Raw genomic sequence first — 16,035 nt, forward strand, 5'->3', positions numbered from 1 at the left:
ATAGCATTAAGGCAGTGATCCCTCAGACTTAGAGCCAGAAGCCAAATGCTGGAGCATTTAGGTGGAGAACCATCTAAGGCAGGCTCTGATGCTGTCAGAGCTCATGGAGAATTTGGACAATGCCCTCAGCACAGGGTGGGATTGTTGGCATCCTTGGCTCTCCTGTACAGGGCCAGGAGTTGGACTCAATGACTTGTGGGTCCCTTCCAGCTCAGGAGATTCCACGATTCTAAAGTCCATTTCTAGTGACTTGTCCAAGCCTTTTAAAAGACAGCAGAAAAGCCCCACAATTTCAGCTTCATATCTCCTAAAATTTCCCCTTGCACTTCAGAGCTTAAAACTTTAGACTTTTAAAAAGAACTTGCAGCTGGGTAGTCAGAGTTCAAAAGCACATTTTTCCCCAAGAATTTTCTTCCATGATGTGGAACCAATCTGAGAACAGGATCAGCCTGACAAAATTCTGTCAGTGACTTCAGAGCTCCCAACCACATCCTCAGCTGTAAAATTCTGTTGTTGGTTCACACACATACAAAGCATTAAGAGACACAGGGAAAAAAATCCAAAATATCAATTTTAACATGGTTAAAAGTATTATATCTACATATCTCAGAAGCTAAAATTAGATCATTTCAGTAAACCACTATCTGGAAATCACTACAGCTTACAAAGCCAAGCAAATGGATTTACCACATTCCCTTTTTATGCAGATTTTCCCACAACTCCTGGAGGTTAGTCTGCATCAGAAACAGGCCTGATGTTCCGTGAATTAAAAATCAACCAATGAACCAACACTAATTAAAAAAGAAGCCACTTGTATTCTATTTTTGGCATCTATTCTTGCAGAAGGCCCACTCAAGACCTGGGGCAGCACATGCCCCAGTGACGTACAAAGAATGAGAAACAAACACTAAGGACATAAAAATCTTTCTTTAAACCCTTACAATGCACTAATCTCTGCACACATTCATAATTGCATTTAAAAATAGTTTTCTCCTCACTCATGTCCCAGTTTTAACAGTGATATATTGAGGTCTCATTAAAAAGCCTTTATTACTTTCACAAGCCACGGAACCTTCCCTATCTGGCATCAAATGCTGAAAATACTACAGATCTCAGAACCCCTCTGACCTAAGAACTAAGATTATTCCAGGGACTTCACAAGACAGGCTCTAACCCTGTGCCTTTCTAAAGCATTTATAAGCTTGCATTCCTCCTAAGAAAATTCCAACAGAAAAGCCTAAAATGATGTGTACCAACTACAGCTGCTGCCTTCTTGTGCACTTGTCAAATTCAGAGTCTTCTATCTTAATTTAGAGATTCCGCATTTTCTAGGCACCCTGATTCTGCACAAGTAACACCTGACCCCAGCTGTCACCTCTTGGCCCTGTTATGGACAGAACTCCCAGATCCTGTGAGATCCCAGACAGTGGTGTACCAGGGGGACAATAAAGGTTCCATGGGCTTGGAGACTCATATTTTCATATACTGAAGGTTTCCAAAGCTGAAAGAATTGGAAAAGTGCAGGAAAAGTGACTTTTTCAGAAGCACGTAGAGAATCACAGAAAGGCTTGAGTTGGAAGGGACCTTAAAGCCCATCTCTTCCCTCCCCTGCCATGGGCAGGGACACCTCCCACTCTCCAAGCCCCAATGTGCTCCAAGCCCCAATGTCCAACCTGTCCTTGGGCACTGCCAGGAATCCAGGGGCAGCCACAGCTACTCTGGGCACCCTGTGCCAGGGCCTCACCACCCTGCCAGGGAACAATTTCTTGCCAGTATCCCATCCATCCCTGCCCTCTGGCAGTGGAAGCCATTCCCTGTGTCCTGTCCCTCCAGGCCTTGTCCCCAGTCCCTCTCCAGCTCTCCTGGAGCCCCTTCAGGCCCTGGAAGGAGCTCTGAGCTCTCCCTGGAGCCTTCTCCTCTCCAGGTGAGCACCCCCAGCTCTCCCAGCCTGGCTCCAGAGCAGAGGGGCTCCAGCCCTGGAGCAGCTCCGTGGGCTCCTCTGGACTGGCTCCAGCAGCTCCAGGTCTGGTTCGAGTGTATTCCTTTGATCTCCTCTGTCAGGTGAATGCAGCTCACGTGGCACCTCTCTGTGTCAGCACACTTGCAATAGGTGCATAAATGAAGATTTCTGTATTTATCTCAGCATTTTAATGCTGCTTCACCACAAAACTCAGATAAGGCAGGAACAGAGGGTCTGTAAGCACAGCAGCCTGATGGGGGAGAGCCATGGGCTCAGTGCTTTTGAACAGTACAACTCCCTGAACTCATGAAGAGGAGAAGGGAGGAACTCAGGAGGCCAGCAACATGTGGTAAATGTAATATTAAGCACAAGTATCAATTTATGCTAAAGTTAATGCAGGCTGAGGACAGCTGTTTTGTAGGCTCATGTGAGATACATTATATAAAGGCTCTTTCACAACTTCATTTCTTGTAATTCAGAAACAGAGCACTTAGCAGGGCCTGACAAGGAAAAGATACCCCTTTCCTTTAAAATAACATTACAGTCTTGGAGAAATGTTAGAAAATCCATAAACTGGAATTTTCCTTGACTCACACAGGGCTTTGCAGTTCCAGAACTCAGAAGTGTTCTATCAAGAAAGTCAATATCATCAACTGCATTTTCTGAAGTGGAGTAGAGGCAGAAATCTCAGGATGTATGAAGGTTACCCAGCAGGTGCAGCACAGTGGGAATTGGGGGCTGAGACAGAAAAAACATGTCTAATACACCCAAATTCTAAAAATACAGAGCATTAGTCAAGGGGGAATACAAAATATAGCAATGCTTGAGGAGCTACAGACAGCTGCCTCACTACCCAGCTCCTGGGAACTCTGTCCAGCCAGGGCTGCCTCTCCTTCAGCCTGGACCTCACCTACAACACAGAATGGGACCAGAAATACTGAGGAAGAGCTGTCCCTGGATCCCTGGAAGTGCCCAAGGCCAGGCTGGGAGGAGCTTGGAGCAGCCTGCGGTAGTGGAAGGCGTCCCTGCCCATGGCAGGGGTGGGACTGGATGAGCTTTAGAGTTTCCTCCAACCCAAACCATTTCACAATTCCAGGATTCACCCCAAAAAACCAAGTCTCCAACACAGAATCATTTGCCCTTCTGCTGAACCACAAACACAAAACAAGCAATGTTAAAAAGCAGATGAAAGTATAAATAATAAAGAAGATAAAATAAGTTGCATCAAACAAAGGACTGAAGCTACTCAGGTGCCAAGAATGAATTGGCAATGACAGAAACATTAAAAATAAAGAGTTTCTGTCACCTTATATTCACAGTACAGGAGGACATTCAACCTCCACACATTTAGAAAGATCTTCAGTTTATTTCTTATTAAGAAAAAGCTCTGGAAACAAAGCACTTCTATCAATTAATAATAAGCCCTTTGAAAAGTATTATGGATAAAACTGGGAAGGAAGAGTAGAGAAGACTTGTTCATGTAACAGTGAATGCATAAATTGACTTTTCTTAATAAAAGCATGTACCAAGGCAAAGTTCAGGAGACAAGTGCCAGGACTCCCCCAGCTCTCCAGAGTGTCCCTTGTCTCAGCCTTTGCTCACCTGGGAGAAGGTGAAATCCATGTGAGCTGACAAAGCCTGGTGCCCATCAGGGCTCCAGCAGGGGAACCAATGGAGAGAACAACTTCTCCAGCCCTGCATCCTCCATTCCCTGGGGGCTGGGGCTTCAAGCAGCAACAAAACCTAAAATCTGCATCTTCAACAACCACTAAGCAAAAATTAGATGTACTGTGGCACTTTGAGACAGTCACATACCATGGAAAGAGCAATCTTTTGGACAAGGCTGCAGCAGAGGCTGCTAAAAGTGCAAAGTGAAGGAACAGAGTGAGGGAAGAAACCTTCAAATGATCAGGGAAAAGGCAGAATATTGAAGATATGCTGGTTAAACAGAGAACGCTGTCAGTGCTGAACAAGGTCCTGTAAATATTTACATCTCAACATTACCCCTGACTGGAAGTAAGGAAAGTGGAAATTTGATTCACTCAACACAGCAAACACAAGCAAGAGAGGTTTTTCTCCCCCCTCTTTTACACTGCATTCAGAGGACCCTGAGGTCAAACCAACACTGTGAGCACAAATCCAGGCACTCTAGACACAGGTTCAGCAGCTTTACTGTCCTTCATCACACCAAGTCACTGTGCAGCAATCCCAGCTGGGAATTTCCCTGTTTATCATCCTCTAAATCTCTTCTCCACTGGACCAGTCAGTTTTGGCATTGCTGGCACAGAGCTGTGCAAGAGGGCATGTTCCAAAAAGTGATTTAATTGGGCAGTGAGAGGAGCACCATGCAGGGTAAAATAAACACTGAGCAATGTCCATGAGCACAACAGCCTCAAGCAGGGGAACATTCCCTTCACTGCAAATTAACCAGGAGAAAAAAACACCACCAAACAAGATATGCCAGGAAACCTGTGTCACAGGTGAGGACACTGAATTACAGCCTGACAGCTCTGAGACACACCTGGAAGTCACAGACAGCAGTGAGGTGTCACACAGTGACTCCCACCAGACTCCAGGGCGTGGGAAGTTCTGAGCTGGGAGCAGGTGGTCCTGCCTGAGCAACACTGATGGGAACAGACAGTGCTCCCAACCGTGGCCAAGGTGGAGAGAAGGCAAAACCAGCCAAACACTACGATGGAAAAAAAATACAAAGTGAAAAATGCAAAATTTGACAGGCTAGGAGAGCTGGGGGTGTTCACCTGGAGAACAGAAGACTCCAGGGAGAGCTCAGAGCTCCTGCCAGGGCCTGAAGGGGCTCATAAATAGGTGGGTGAGAGACTTTATACAGGTAGAGGGTGACAGGACAAGGGGCAATGGCTTCCCACTGCTGAGGGCAGGGTTAGATGGCATGTTGGGAAGGAATTCTTCTCTGTGAGGGTGGTGAGGCCCTGGCACAGGGTGCCCAGAGAAACTGTGGCTCCAAAAACCCCCATGAATATTAAGGTAATCCAGTTGTCTGTGGCCCACTGCCCACCTGAGTGCCTTCTCTGAGATGAGAAGAGCACCTTTGTAAGTCATTTTCTGCAGCTCTGATCCCTCTGATGGCAGGTTTGCTCTCAGGCTAAGGTTTTATTTATGTAGACTTTAGCATTTTGCTAAAATCTCATTCCTTCACAACGCTGCATGCTTCAAAGAGCATGTTTTTACAAGAAGTTCCCTTCATGCTCAGAAGTCTTGCTGAAAAAGAGGTTAATGCGGACTGAAAATCGTTGTGACATTATGGACCTTTTAATTGGTTACAAGACCTGCTTTGGGGCATGTATTAATAGGACAGAAGCGTTGTGAAAGCTCCTTCCCTCTCCTTGACAAACTGCCAGAGGAAGGGAAGCATTTTGGCCTTGTTCAAAGTATTGTACAATCCATTTAAAAAGCTGAAACTTAGGGAGTATAAATGGAATAGAGGAGCAGAGTGTTCAGAATGGGAAACAATGGCAAGAGAAGATGTAGCCCAGGTGTTTACCATGGTGCTGAGTGTCTCCTCCCAGTCTGGCCTCTCCCTGGGATGGATGCTCCTCTGCAGCTCTGGGACAAAGTCATCCTCTTCTGCGTGGACAGAGGACTTCATCATTCTGCAAAGGACAGAAGTTGGACATTCAGTGACAATTCCTAGATAATCTCACACCCAGTCTGTTACAGTGTTCAGTTATGTGACAACATAAAATGATTTTCCACATCTAGAAATCCCACAGACTCCTGAGTTCCTCCCACTTCCTCATTATACAAGCAGGGCAAGAGTGTAAATTTGGTGGAAAGAAATCTGCACTTCCTAACCAATCAGTAGATAATTTTGTTTAATCACTGCACAATTTGCAAGTCTCACAACACAGAAAAATGCAGAGTGATTTTCAGTCCACTTCAGAAAAATGGCTCCTATTGCCCAGGCAAACAGCAAGGGAAACACACATTTGTAAGGAGAAATACACACATTTGATTCCTCCTCCTTTCAGGAGGTTTTGCCTGTAATGGGGATAACAGCTTCCAAATCAGCTCTCCTCCCTTCCTGATTCTACCTGAAGAATGAGCACCTCAAATCAGCCTGATGTGACCAGGCAAAACTTTCCTTCAGATAAGGAGCCATCTTCCAAACAACCTGTGAAGGTTATTCCAAGCCTGCACAGAGATCAGAGGCTCAAAATGAAAACTGAGAAAGAATTCATAAAAGATCCTCAGCCCCTCCACATGATAGCACTCTGTAGATATGTATTTTTTTTTCACTTTCTGTTTGTATAAATGAGCCTTTGCAGAGATTATGGCGTAGACTTGAAGTCCCAAAGGCCTGGTCAAAGTCTGGTATCACCCATTCCAGTTTCATTAAACAGGATATTCAGGCAGGCTTTTATTCCCTTAATAGATCACCACTTATGTATTTAGGATAAGCATTTTAATAATCAGCAGTGCAAAGGCATGGGCAGAAAGGGCTGGTTTTTAACCCTGCTGATTTATGCACCACTTGAGTTAAATATGCCTGGCGAAAGCCAGTCAATAAAACTCCTTCGCTTCAGATCCATGATGTGAAGTTCTGAAACCCCAACATGTTGCTTGACACTGGGCCAAATCATTTAACTCTGCTTTGTTCTCTCCAAGAGGGTTAAGGATGAAGTAATTAACACTGCAGTTAATGGCACGGCTGGGTTAGGAATTACAGCCCATATAATTTCATCCCCAGCTTTGCGATCATATTTCTGCCCCAATAAAAAACACATCCCAGAGAAAATGAGCCTCAAAAGCGAAAGTCACAATGCCCCAGGGAAATGCTGCTCACTGGGTCTGTGTGCCATTCCCACCCCCAGCATCACCCATCATCCTTAGGAGGGAAGAAATGCACCTGCCTAGGGGAAGCTGCAGAGAGATGGAAAAAATCTGCAGGAAAATGCCATGATTCAGAATACAGAGGTGCAATGTCAGCTCAGAAAGGAGACCCTCACCTTTGCAATAGATGTTTAAAATAATTTGGGGGTTGAAAGATTACAATTTGCTGCTTCAATTTTCCTTTGCACAGCAAGAGAAGGAGATGTGGCCTCACAGTGCCAGCTCCACCACAGGAGATGTTTCCCACTTAGCTTAGAGCAGAGGAAATCAAGCTGTGCAACTCAGAAACAAGACATAAACAAACAAACAAACAAAAAACAAACAAACAAACAAAAAAAAAACCCACACAAAACCTCAACTTTTTAAAGCAATGTCATGATTTTGAAAAAGGCTCAATACAGTTTTCCTGAAGCTTTCTATATGGTGGGGTTTGACCACATTGCAGCCAAATAAAAAGATCCTAAACAAATGATCCCACAGCAAGGTCAGTCTAATTCCCTGAGGTGATGGAATGGAAGGAACGGTGATGTGATCAAGACTCACCTTCTCCAGCAGTTAAAGCAATCAGCTTATCAAAGTGCTTCCTCATTTAAAGATTTAAAAATAAGGGGACTGCATTTACATCTTTATCAGCACTTGGGAGTACAAATGGATTCACTACACAGTTTCTCAGGCTTCTGGCAATTCCTGCCAGATTTCTCCTCTGAAATGTGCTGGCTGCAGTGGTGAGTGAGTGCAGAGGATGGTATGTCCTATTTTAAATAATCCTGGGAATCAGGCCCACGTTCAGGGTCTGTACCCTCATACTGGATCAACATGGATGTCACAGCACCCAGCTCTTTTCACCACACTCCAATCTAACTACTCACATCATTTCTTTAATCTATGTCTATAAAACTTCCACAATAAACTCTTCACAAACCCTTCCCCACTGAGATCCCAAAATGCAGTCCCATTATTCATCCTGTGAAGGTGTTCTGGACTTTTACTGCAAATTGGAAAAGCTCCACATGCAAAATTGAGCCTTTAAAACAGTCAATTCTTTGAGCTTTTGCCAGACTTGGAACATTCTACTGCTGAGGGAAATTCGAACTTGGTCACATCATCACAGAAATATTGGAAATGATACTGAAGATTTTCTCTCTGACACAATTATCAGCACTTGATAACCATCTGTGCTCCCTTATTCATTTTTAATAGCTACTATTTCATTCCATGCCATCTGAGACAGAGAGCAAGGAAGGCTGAAGATGCAGCAGGTAATATTAATCCTTTATGGATTAAGTCTAGTGGCTTTTTCCTGCCCATCAGTGGCCTGGATGAAGGAAAATAACTTTGTGAACTTGCAGCAATGAAACAGGGAGAGGAGTAAGGGCAAAAAGCGGGGAGAGTAGGAAGAAAAGCAGCTTCTGAAAACACTCTCCTTTTTACAATGTTTCCTCTGGGCGTGTAAAACCTCAGAGCAACAGCTGGGGAAGGAGTTTTCCTACCAGCTGGCCTATAGAAAACTCTGGCCTCGCCCCAAGACAAGCCTGGAATATTATCCCTAGGTATAATCACATTCATACATTTTTATATGCATGTGCATTATGTATATTTGACATTATTTTAATTTATATAATAAATAAATAGCACAACATACATATGTCTGATTCACCACACATGTCAAGCTGTAACAAGACAAATTATCTTTTTTCTGCTATGGAGATTCTTTTCCACAGGAGAGGAAAATACCTCAAATCCCAGGAGCATTTACACAAAACACTGACACATGGATATTGTAAACACTAAAGGCCAAACCAACTAAAGAAGCTGCTCTATAAAGGCTCAGTTTGGGTATATGTATTTGGGGCAGATGGAAATGAGTGAGAAGTCACTACAAAATTTAATCCTGGCCATTAGAACAGAACTAGAATTTTATTTTAAATGCCACTTCCTCAACCTCTCAGCAGCTCTGCCCTTGCAATGAAATGTGACACTGTTACATTAATAAAAGTTCTGGTGTACAGAGGCCATTAAGCAATTCCCCTGCAGATGAATGAACCCTTCTTCATTGTAAATTGAGAAGCAAATGTACTGGAACAAATGTTTACAGGACATTTCACAAAAGGCCCTGCCCACTTTCACACCCACCCTTTGAAGTTCTCTGGTAGGTCAAGTTGATTAATTTAGTTAGAACTTGTATATTTGTACATGACACAACTGTATTGAGAAAACATCTCATGTCCTTTTCCTCCTTCTCAAATCCAATTAGCTGCTCCCCTCATTTATGGTATTTCTGTGCCATATCAGGAATTAAAATCCTCTGGTGCCTTATCCAAGCATCAAGTCCTGACTGCTCACACTGAGTTGTGTCACAGGCCAGGAAACACCTACAGGAGATCTGTAGGGTGATTTGTATTACGCAAACTTTATCTCAAGTAAATGTAAACTTTGTATTAAATAGATGAATATTCAATTTGACGTCCCTAAACTCTACAGTTACTGCTTGTTTATAATACTGTAAATTTTAAATACACCCTTCACTAGACGAGAACCTTCCCTATGGCTTTGAGGGAGTCCCACATCCACAAATCCAACATATTTTCACATTTCTGTTTGCATAAGAGAGGAAGAATCATATAAAGGGGGTTTGTGGAAAGAGCTCCTCAAGTTAAACAAGAACAGAACTCTTAAAACATTGTGGGACCCCTAAAAGAGTGTTCCCATTACTCAGGTTCTTTGGCACACCCCCAGTGCCACAGCAGAGAAACAACTGTCATGGCTTTAGTGCCATGTGACACCCCAGGTCATGGCAGGACACAGGATGGTGACAAACTCCTTCCCCAGGTGCCAAAGGTGTGAGAGCCCGGCCAGGCTCCTGTCAGAGTCTCAATTCTCTGCCTGCCCCATCCCAGCTGGACAGGCAATGGATTCCTTAGATTAAATGCCAAATATGATTTGGAGTTGTTCTCCTCCTTGGGGACATCAGGCACTGCAACTTCTCCTGGCTGCTCCCCCCACCAGTGACTTTTCTTCCTGACCTCCAGCTGAGAGGTGAGAGCCGATGAGAACTGATTTGTTTACTTATTATTTCTATCACACTGTTGTTATGCCTGGAAATTGCTCCCCCGATGGAAAAGCACAGCTCTGCCCTACAGAACCAACAATTCAAGAGGATTTAGAACTCCACAGAAAGTGATGCTTCCCAAGATATAAATTTTACCTCAAAGGTTACAATTTAATTAAGGCCTGTGCTGACACCAACTGAAATTGAAAACCAAGGAGCTTCAAACACTATCTGATAAAATCTCACATTTGTTTTGCTCAAATAATTTGCACAAAAGGCAAAAATAACCCATCCTAGCCTGGGTGGAGCATCCCTGTCTTTCCAAATGCAACAAGTAGAGTTTTAATCCCATTACTCTCAATCACAGTTGGAAAACATAATCCAGCAGTGAATCAACAGAGAAATACCTTGAAAACTCTGCTTCAGAAGGTTTAAAATAAGTCAATCAAGATGTAAAGTGCTGTGGGTGTCCCCCTACAATATATGACAGCAGAATTAAGTCAACTTTTCACATCTCATGAGCTGCCCATTGCCACCAGGAAAGGAAGAGAAAATATTAAACAAGAATTGAGATTTGACCTGAAGTTTATAAACACTTGGGCAAGACGTTGGAATCATGTGAGAAACCCTGATATATCTTCGCTTCTGACTTCAGGCTTCTACCACAAACACACACAAAAATTAGGAAATTACATTAGGGAGATGGGGAAAACAGCAAAAAGCACATAGCCCTCTCAGTCCAATTTTCCAAGTAAACTCTGTGTCCATGAAATTAAAACTAATACAGTGGAAAGGAAGAAAATAATCACACAATATGGAAAGCAGAGATAGCTCTGCTCTCAGATGAGCCCCAGGGAAAATGAAAGAAGAGATGGGAACTGCAGGCTGACAGTACTGACCTGATGAGGATTTAATTTTGCATGTTTCAAATCAGCTTTGTCAACACCTCCCTGATTACATTATGTCCATCTGTATTATATCAAACAAGATTTCTGAAGTCTGACTCCAGGATCACACAAAGCTGGAAAAGCCTGGCGAGGGCAGCTCCAAGCCCACCTCATAAATAATGCTAAATGGATTGTGTTCAGCCCTTGGCCACAGAGTGAGAACCTGGCACAACTAAAGGGTTGCTGTGATTGATTGGACAACGTTGAAAGCTGTAATTGCTACTTCTGATGGAAGTTCATCATAGAAGAGCCAAAATCCAATTAGTTGGGAAGGCACTGCACAAGGAAAATCAGGAGAGTAACAGTATATTACAATAAGAGGATATCTAAAAATCACTGGAATGAAATGTCATTCAAATATCAGCACAGAGCAAACTGGATTTCTCTGCACTCTGGGTGCTCCAGGGCTACTCATGATGCATTTATTTATTGCCTGGTTCTGAGTTGAGCTCAGTGGGTTTCAGCCTGGGGCATGTGGATATGTGAGGGTCTCAGAACCACAACCGTGGGCGCCAGCAGTAAAAAAATTAAAGCAAGCTCACTGTGCTGTGCAGCTCTTTAGTTCATGTGCCCTTCTCATGGAATGTAGGCTTCCCTGGCAGATCTATCCATGTGCCCAAATAAAGGAGGCTGGGAATCTCTAAACCATGGGGATAGAGGTCTGAGCAGGACCAGCACTGTTACAATGAAATCCCATTTTACTGGTTGTGACGGCTTTCAAAAATTACCCATGTTAGTTACAGCCACAAAGGTAGTTTTAAAATACTTTAAATACCAAATGTTCTGATTTTCCCAATGTTCAAATTCCAGATTCATGGCATACCTATGCCCAGGGAGCTTGAGATCACCAGTGCAATAGGGTGGTGTGGAAGGGCTCATGGGACCCCCAATACCAATTACTGACATTCAGCTACAGAAGGCAATTGGTCACCACAAACCACCTCACACTAACTTGTAGATCTGGGGTTTCTATTCCTACAAGATTTTTTTTAAGAAAATAATCACTTCCCATTTGATGTGCATTTCTACCTGTTAAATGAGATTCTCAGCTGCCTGAAATCTCCTTCTCTAAGGAAGGAAAAGAAATATGGGGGTTTTGTTTTGTTTTGTTTTTTGCATTAACTTCTCTTCTTAGATGAAGAATATATGAAGTTAGAAAAATTTTTTTAAAAATTAAATATAGCAAGTTTTAAATAAAGATCTTTCTCCAATCAGCACTATCACTTGATTAATTTTTAAAATATCAGATTGGACATGACAACCCTTCCACTGTGTATGTTCCTCTGCAGAGGGAGGCAGACAAGGCCAATGGCACTGCAGAGATTAATTACCATATTGGTTTCCTGCCCTGCTCCAGCTCTCTGGACATGCTTAAATATAAGCTCCAATACAGTCAGACAATTATCTTTGCTCAAGGGCTTTACTGTGGTTTCAGACTTCCAAATAGACATCTTGTTTATTCATTTGCAAGAACATTTAAACCACATTTTCAGAGCTCTCAAAGAAAAGTTGCACAAACAAGACCAGATTACCTGGAATTTAAAACCTGTGGGCAAAAGGACAAGTCTGGGCAGGGCAGTTCCCCTTTTAGCAAAAAAGGAATCTTCAGGTAGCAGAGGCAGCCTCTCTCACCTTGGGAATCAGTTTTTTATTCCCAATTGACTTCTTAGTGTCCCCAACACTGAGCATCTCCCACCCCCTCCGAACCCTCACTGCATAAGCAAAGCCCCCCCAAGCCCAGGGGGAACGTGGCTTTAAACTGAAAAAGGATAAATTTAGATCAGATATTTGGAAGCAGTTATTTTCTTTGAGGTTTACACTGGCACAGAGTGCCCAGAGCAGCTGTGGCTGCCCCTGGATCCCTGGAAGTGCCCAAGGCCAGGTTGGACAAGGCTTGGAGCAGCCTGGGACAGTGTAAGGTGTCCCTGCCCATGGCAGAGGTGGGATGAGATGGGCTTTGAGGTCCCTTCCCACCCAAACCAGTCCAAGATTTTGTGATTCCAGAGCTTGAGGTCACTGCCTATGCTCTCACACAGCCACAGGGTTGTCCCAGCAGGACCTTGGCACCACTGGGTGGGCTCCAAGGTACAAAACAACTGAACATTTCTCCCATTCATCGAGGAAAGGGGATGGAAGAGGAGAAGCCAACACTGTACTATAAACAAACCCTCTGATTGTTTCCTTTCCTCCAAGCACAGTTCTGTAGGTACACAGTAAAATCAACCCCAAACCACCTTCAGTCAATCTCCAAATCTGAAAGCAGCAAAAAGCAATAGACTCACCTTCCTCTGTCCTACCCCTCCACCATGATTTTGGCAGCCTCTTGTCTTACCTGGTTGTGTTTTATGTCTCAGCTGAGTACCATCCATCTCCAAGTACGTAAGTGAGTAGAGAGAGATGCACTCCATGTTCTGGAAGGGACTGGAACATGGAACTAAGAGCTTTGTGCAACTGGGCTGTAAAGAATCTGCATTCAGGTTTTGCATAACTAGCATTTCTTTAAGCACTTCATGACAAGAATAAGCTATTGGAATATTCGGCTTTTCCAAGCTCAGAGACATATTCTTAGTTATTAAGAAGCTTTATAAAATAATCACAGAATCCTCATGCTTTTGCATACGTATTACTGAACGAACCTGCTCTTTTATTTGGCAACACATAAAAGACATTATTTTAGTAGGTGCTCGGCATTTTCTTTCAAAAGAACAGAGTGACAGTCAATAAAAAAATTCCTCTGGAATAGGTTCCTCTCATCACTTTGCTCAGATGAGAAAAATAATTAGGAAATCACTGAACAATCAGAATCTCTGAGCCCTGGCTTGGATTTCTTTTGTTTGACTCAGGAACAAGTATAAAAGTAATAAAAAAAGTACCTCTAAGGAAAAGGGCACAAACCTCTTATTTACCATTAATAAACTGCTACAAGCAGCTCTAAAGTTGGAACACAGAAGGGAGATGGGAAGCGATGCCGCTCCTGGCCTTCCTGCTCTGCAGAGGAGTCTGAACTTGGGCACATCAGCAAAGGTTCTTCGTGGGGCAGTGGGATGTCCTGCCTTGGGGCCTTTCCCGCTCCCACCAGCTGAGGTGGGAATGGTCCACACCCCAGAGCAGGGCTCAGCCTCGCTGCCTGTCCTCACGCAAGTGACACCAACAGGAACTACTCACCAAGCTCTCAGTCAGAAGCTGTTCCCTGCACTTCCTCTGCAATCTCCTCTTTTTGTTTGTCTTGGTAAGACCAAGCTTCCTCCCAGCCAGCCCTTCCCAATGCCCAGCAAGTGCTGTTCTGCCCCTGGCTGAAACCCTTCAGACCTCACCATCACACAAAGCAGGAACAAACCCCACCTGCTCCCAGCTGATCCAAATGCAGCACACATCAAAGGAGACCCCAAATTGTAGCAAATGACCTAAACCTAATCCATCTGGGCTCATCTGGGGTTTGTTTGTAGTTCAGTGCCAATGCAAAGCCACAGTAAATTTACTCTTCCCTCATAGAAGCACATGCTGGAAAACAATGTTTTCAGCACATGGAATGATCAAGAGCAATCACCTCATCAGTTACAATCAGCCTCGCGTGCTGCTAAATGACAACTGTTCATAACATGAAACAACGTTCAGAACTTGCCCAGTCAGACAGCTGCTGAGCAGGGAAACCTTTCTCCAACTAAAAAATTTACAATGAGCCTGACACCCACCCAGAGCTATACTTTCTATACATCCCACACCTTCTATCCATCCAATACATCCAAACTGCCTGTGTATGTGGTTATGGGGCATTCTGTGGTTAAAACCAGGGAAAAAAACCTGCCCCAAGCAAACTCGCTAGTGAATTCTTACAAGGAAATGAATGGAAATTAACTCTGGGACACCAGAACCTGAATAGCTGAACAAATAATAAAAGACAAGCATAAGAAATAAATAAAGAGCAGCTCAGTTACTCCGACTTAAATAGTCTTAAATGATGGGTGGTCCTTGCATCATATTTACAACAGCCCTCCTCCTCCCTCCTATTATCACTGCACTTCAGTGGTATCAAAAGCAAACAGGAGGCTGCTCAGCCCTTTCTCCATCTAGAAATCACTACTTACATATTTCACTACTACTGTTCCTATTGGATAGCTCCTGACCGGCTAGATGGAATTAAATGGAGGCCTCCAACTGCAGCAAGTCATCAGCAGGGACAGATTTAAGCAGGCGGGGATCACACGGGCAGGGAATGTGCAAAGCCACACTGTAATTAATTCTCAACAGCACAGCCATGAATCCAAACGATTCATGATTCCCTGGGCTCTCACAGCACTGGGACAGACCTGCCCGGCCACCTCTCTGCACAGGCATTTCTGATGCAGGGAATGGGGAGATGGAAGTGGGAGTGGTGCAGAAGGCACAGGGGGGACAAGGAGAAGCAGTGCCTGAGAGCTGCAGACCTTCAGGGGCACAGTGGTCAAACCCTCCTGCAGTGTCTCAGAGCACATTTCCCTTCAGTGACAACACACCCAGCTGATGAAGTCTTTAACAATCAGAAACACATTTACTTTGGCTTTTGGAATAATTTACAATTGTTAATTAGCACTTTCAGTGAATAATAAAGCCCCCAATAACCAGGAAAGAGCTCCTCACTCTCCCTTGCCTGGCTCTCAAGGGTCCAGCTGCAGCCACTACTGTCCCTTTTTCCCTCAACACCCACAGGCAGTGTGGGACAAAGGCAGCCAAGCTGGCACAACAGGATGCTCTCAGTGGAAACCCTGCTGCTTGGTTTCCTGCTGCCTCACAGATGAATACAGAAAGAACAATTAGCCAAGCCTTCAGTCTAATTTAGATGTATTTTTCCTTATGGAGGGGAGACTGAGAGATGGTACATCATAAACCCAAACCTTAACTCTAAAGCTGCTCAGGGGAGCACAACACTGAAACACCAGGTGTAACCTGTATTGCTGAAAGCCTGTACTAGGATACGCCAGGAGACCATAAAATATCAATGCAAGGACTGCCTACATCAAAGCAGGCAAGAGGTGCGTAAAGAGAGTATCTCCATCCGTTTTCCAAAAACCAAAATAACTGACAGCTCACGTAAGCTGTCCAGTGTTTCAGAGGAAGACTGGCCCTATGGCAGGAAATAACTTCTGTTTCCCAGACCATCACATAAGGAATTATCAAACACCTTATCAGGGCCCAGGGAAGAAGAATCCAGGCTCAGGGAGAACAACACCCAC

The 16,035-nt window shown here is 44.0% G+C and overlaps 1 protein-coding gene across 3 annotated transcripts in view; it reads right to left on the bottom strand.

The window, feature by feature from the left end:
• Positions 1–16,035, bottom strand: part of ARHGAP32 (Rho GTPase activating protein 32) — a 209,953-nt gene that overhangs the window by 142,163 nt on the left and 51,755 nt on the right. For all 3 annotated transcript variants that reach the window (XM_053963433.1, XM_053963431.1, XM_053963432.1), the window contains exon 2: positions 5,481–5,589. In XM_053963433.1, coding sequence (XP_053819408.1) covers positions 5,481–5,589 — 109 coding nt within the window. The remainder of the gene's footprint in view (positions 1–5,480; positions 5,590–16,035) is intronic.

The sequence above is a fragment of the Vidua chalybeata genome, chromosome 23 (assembly GCF_026979565.1).
Source record: "Vidua chalybeata isolate OUT-0048 chromosome 23, bVidCha1 merged haplotype, whole genome shotgun sequence".
Classification (NCBI taxonomy): Eukaryota; Metazoa; Chordata; class Aves; order Passeriformes; family Viduidae; genus Vidua; species Vidua chalybeata.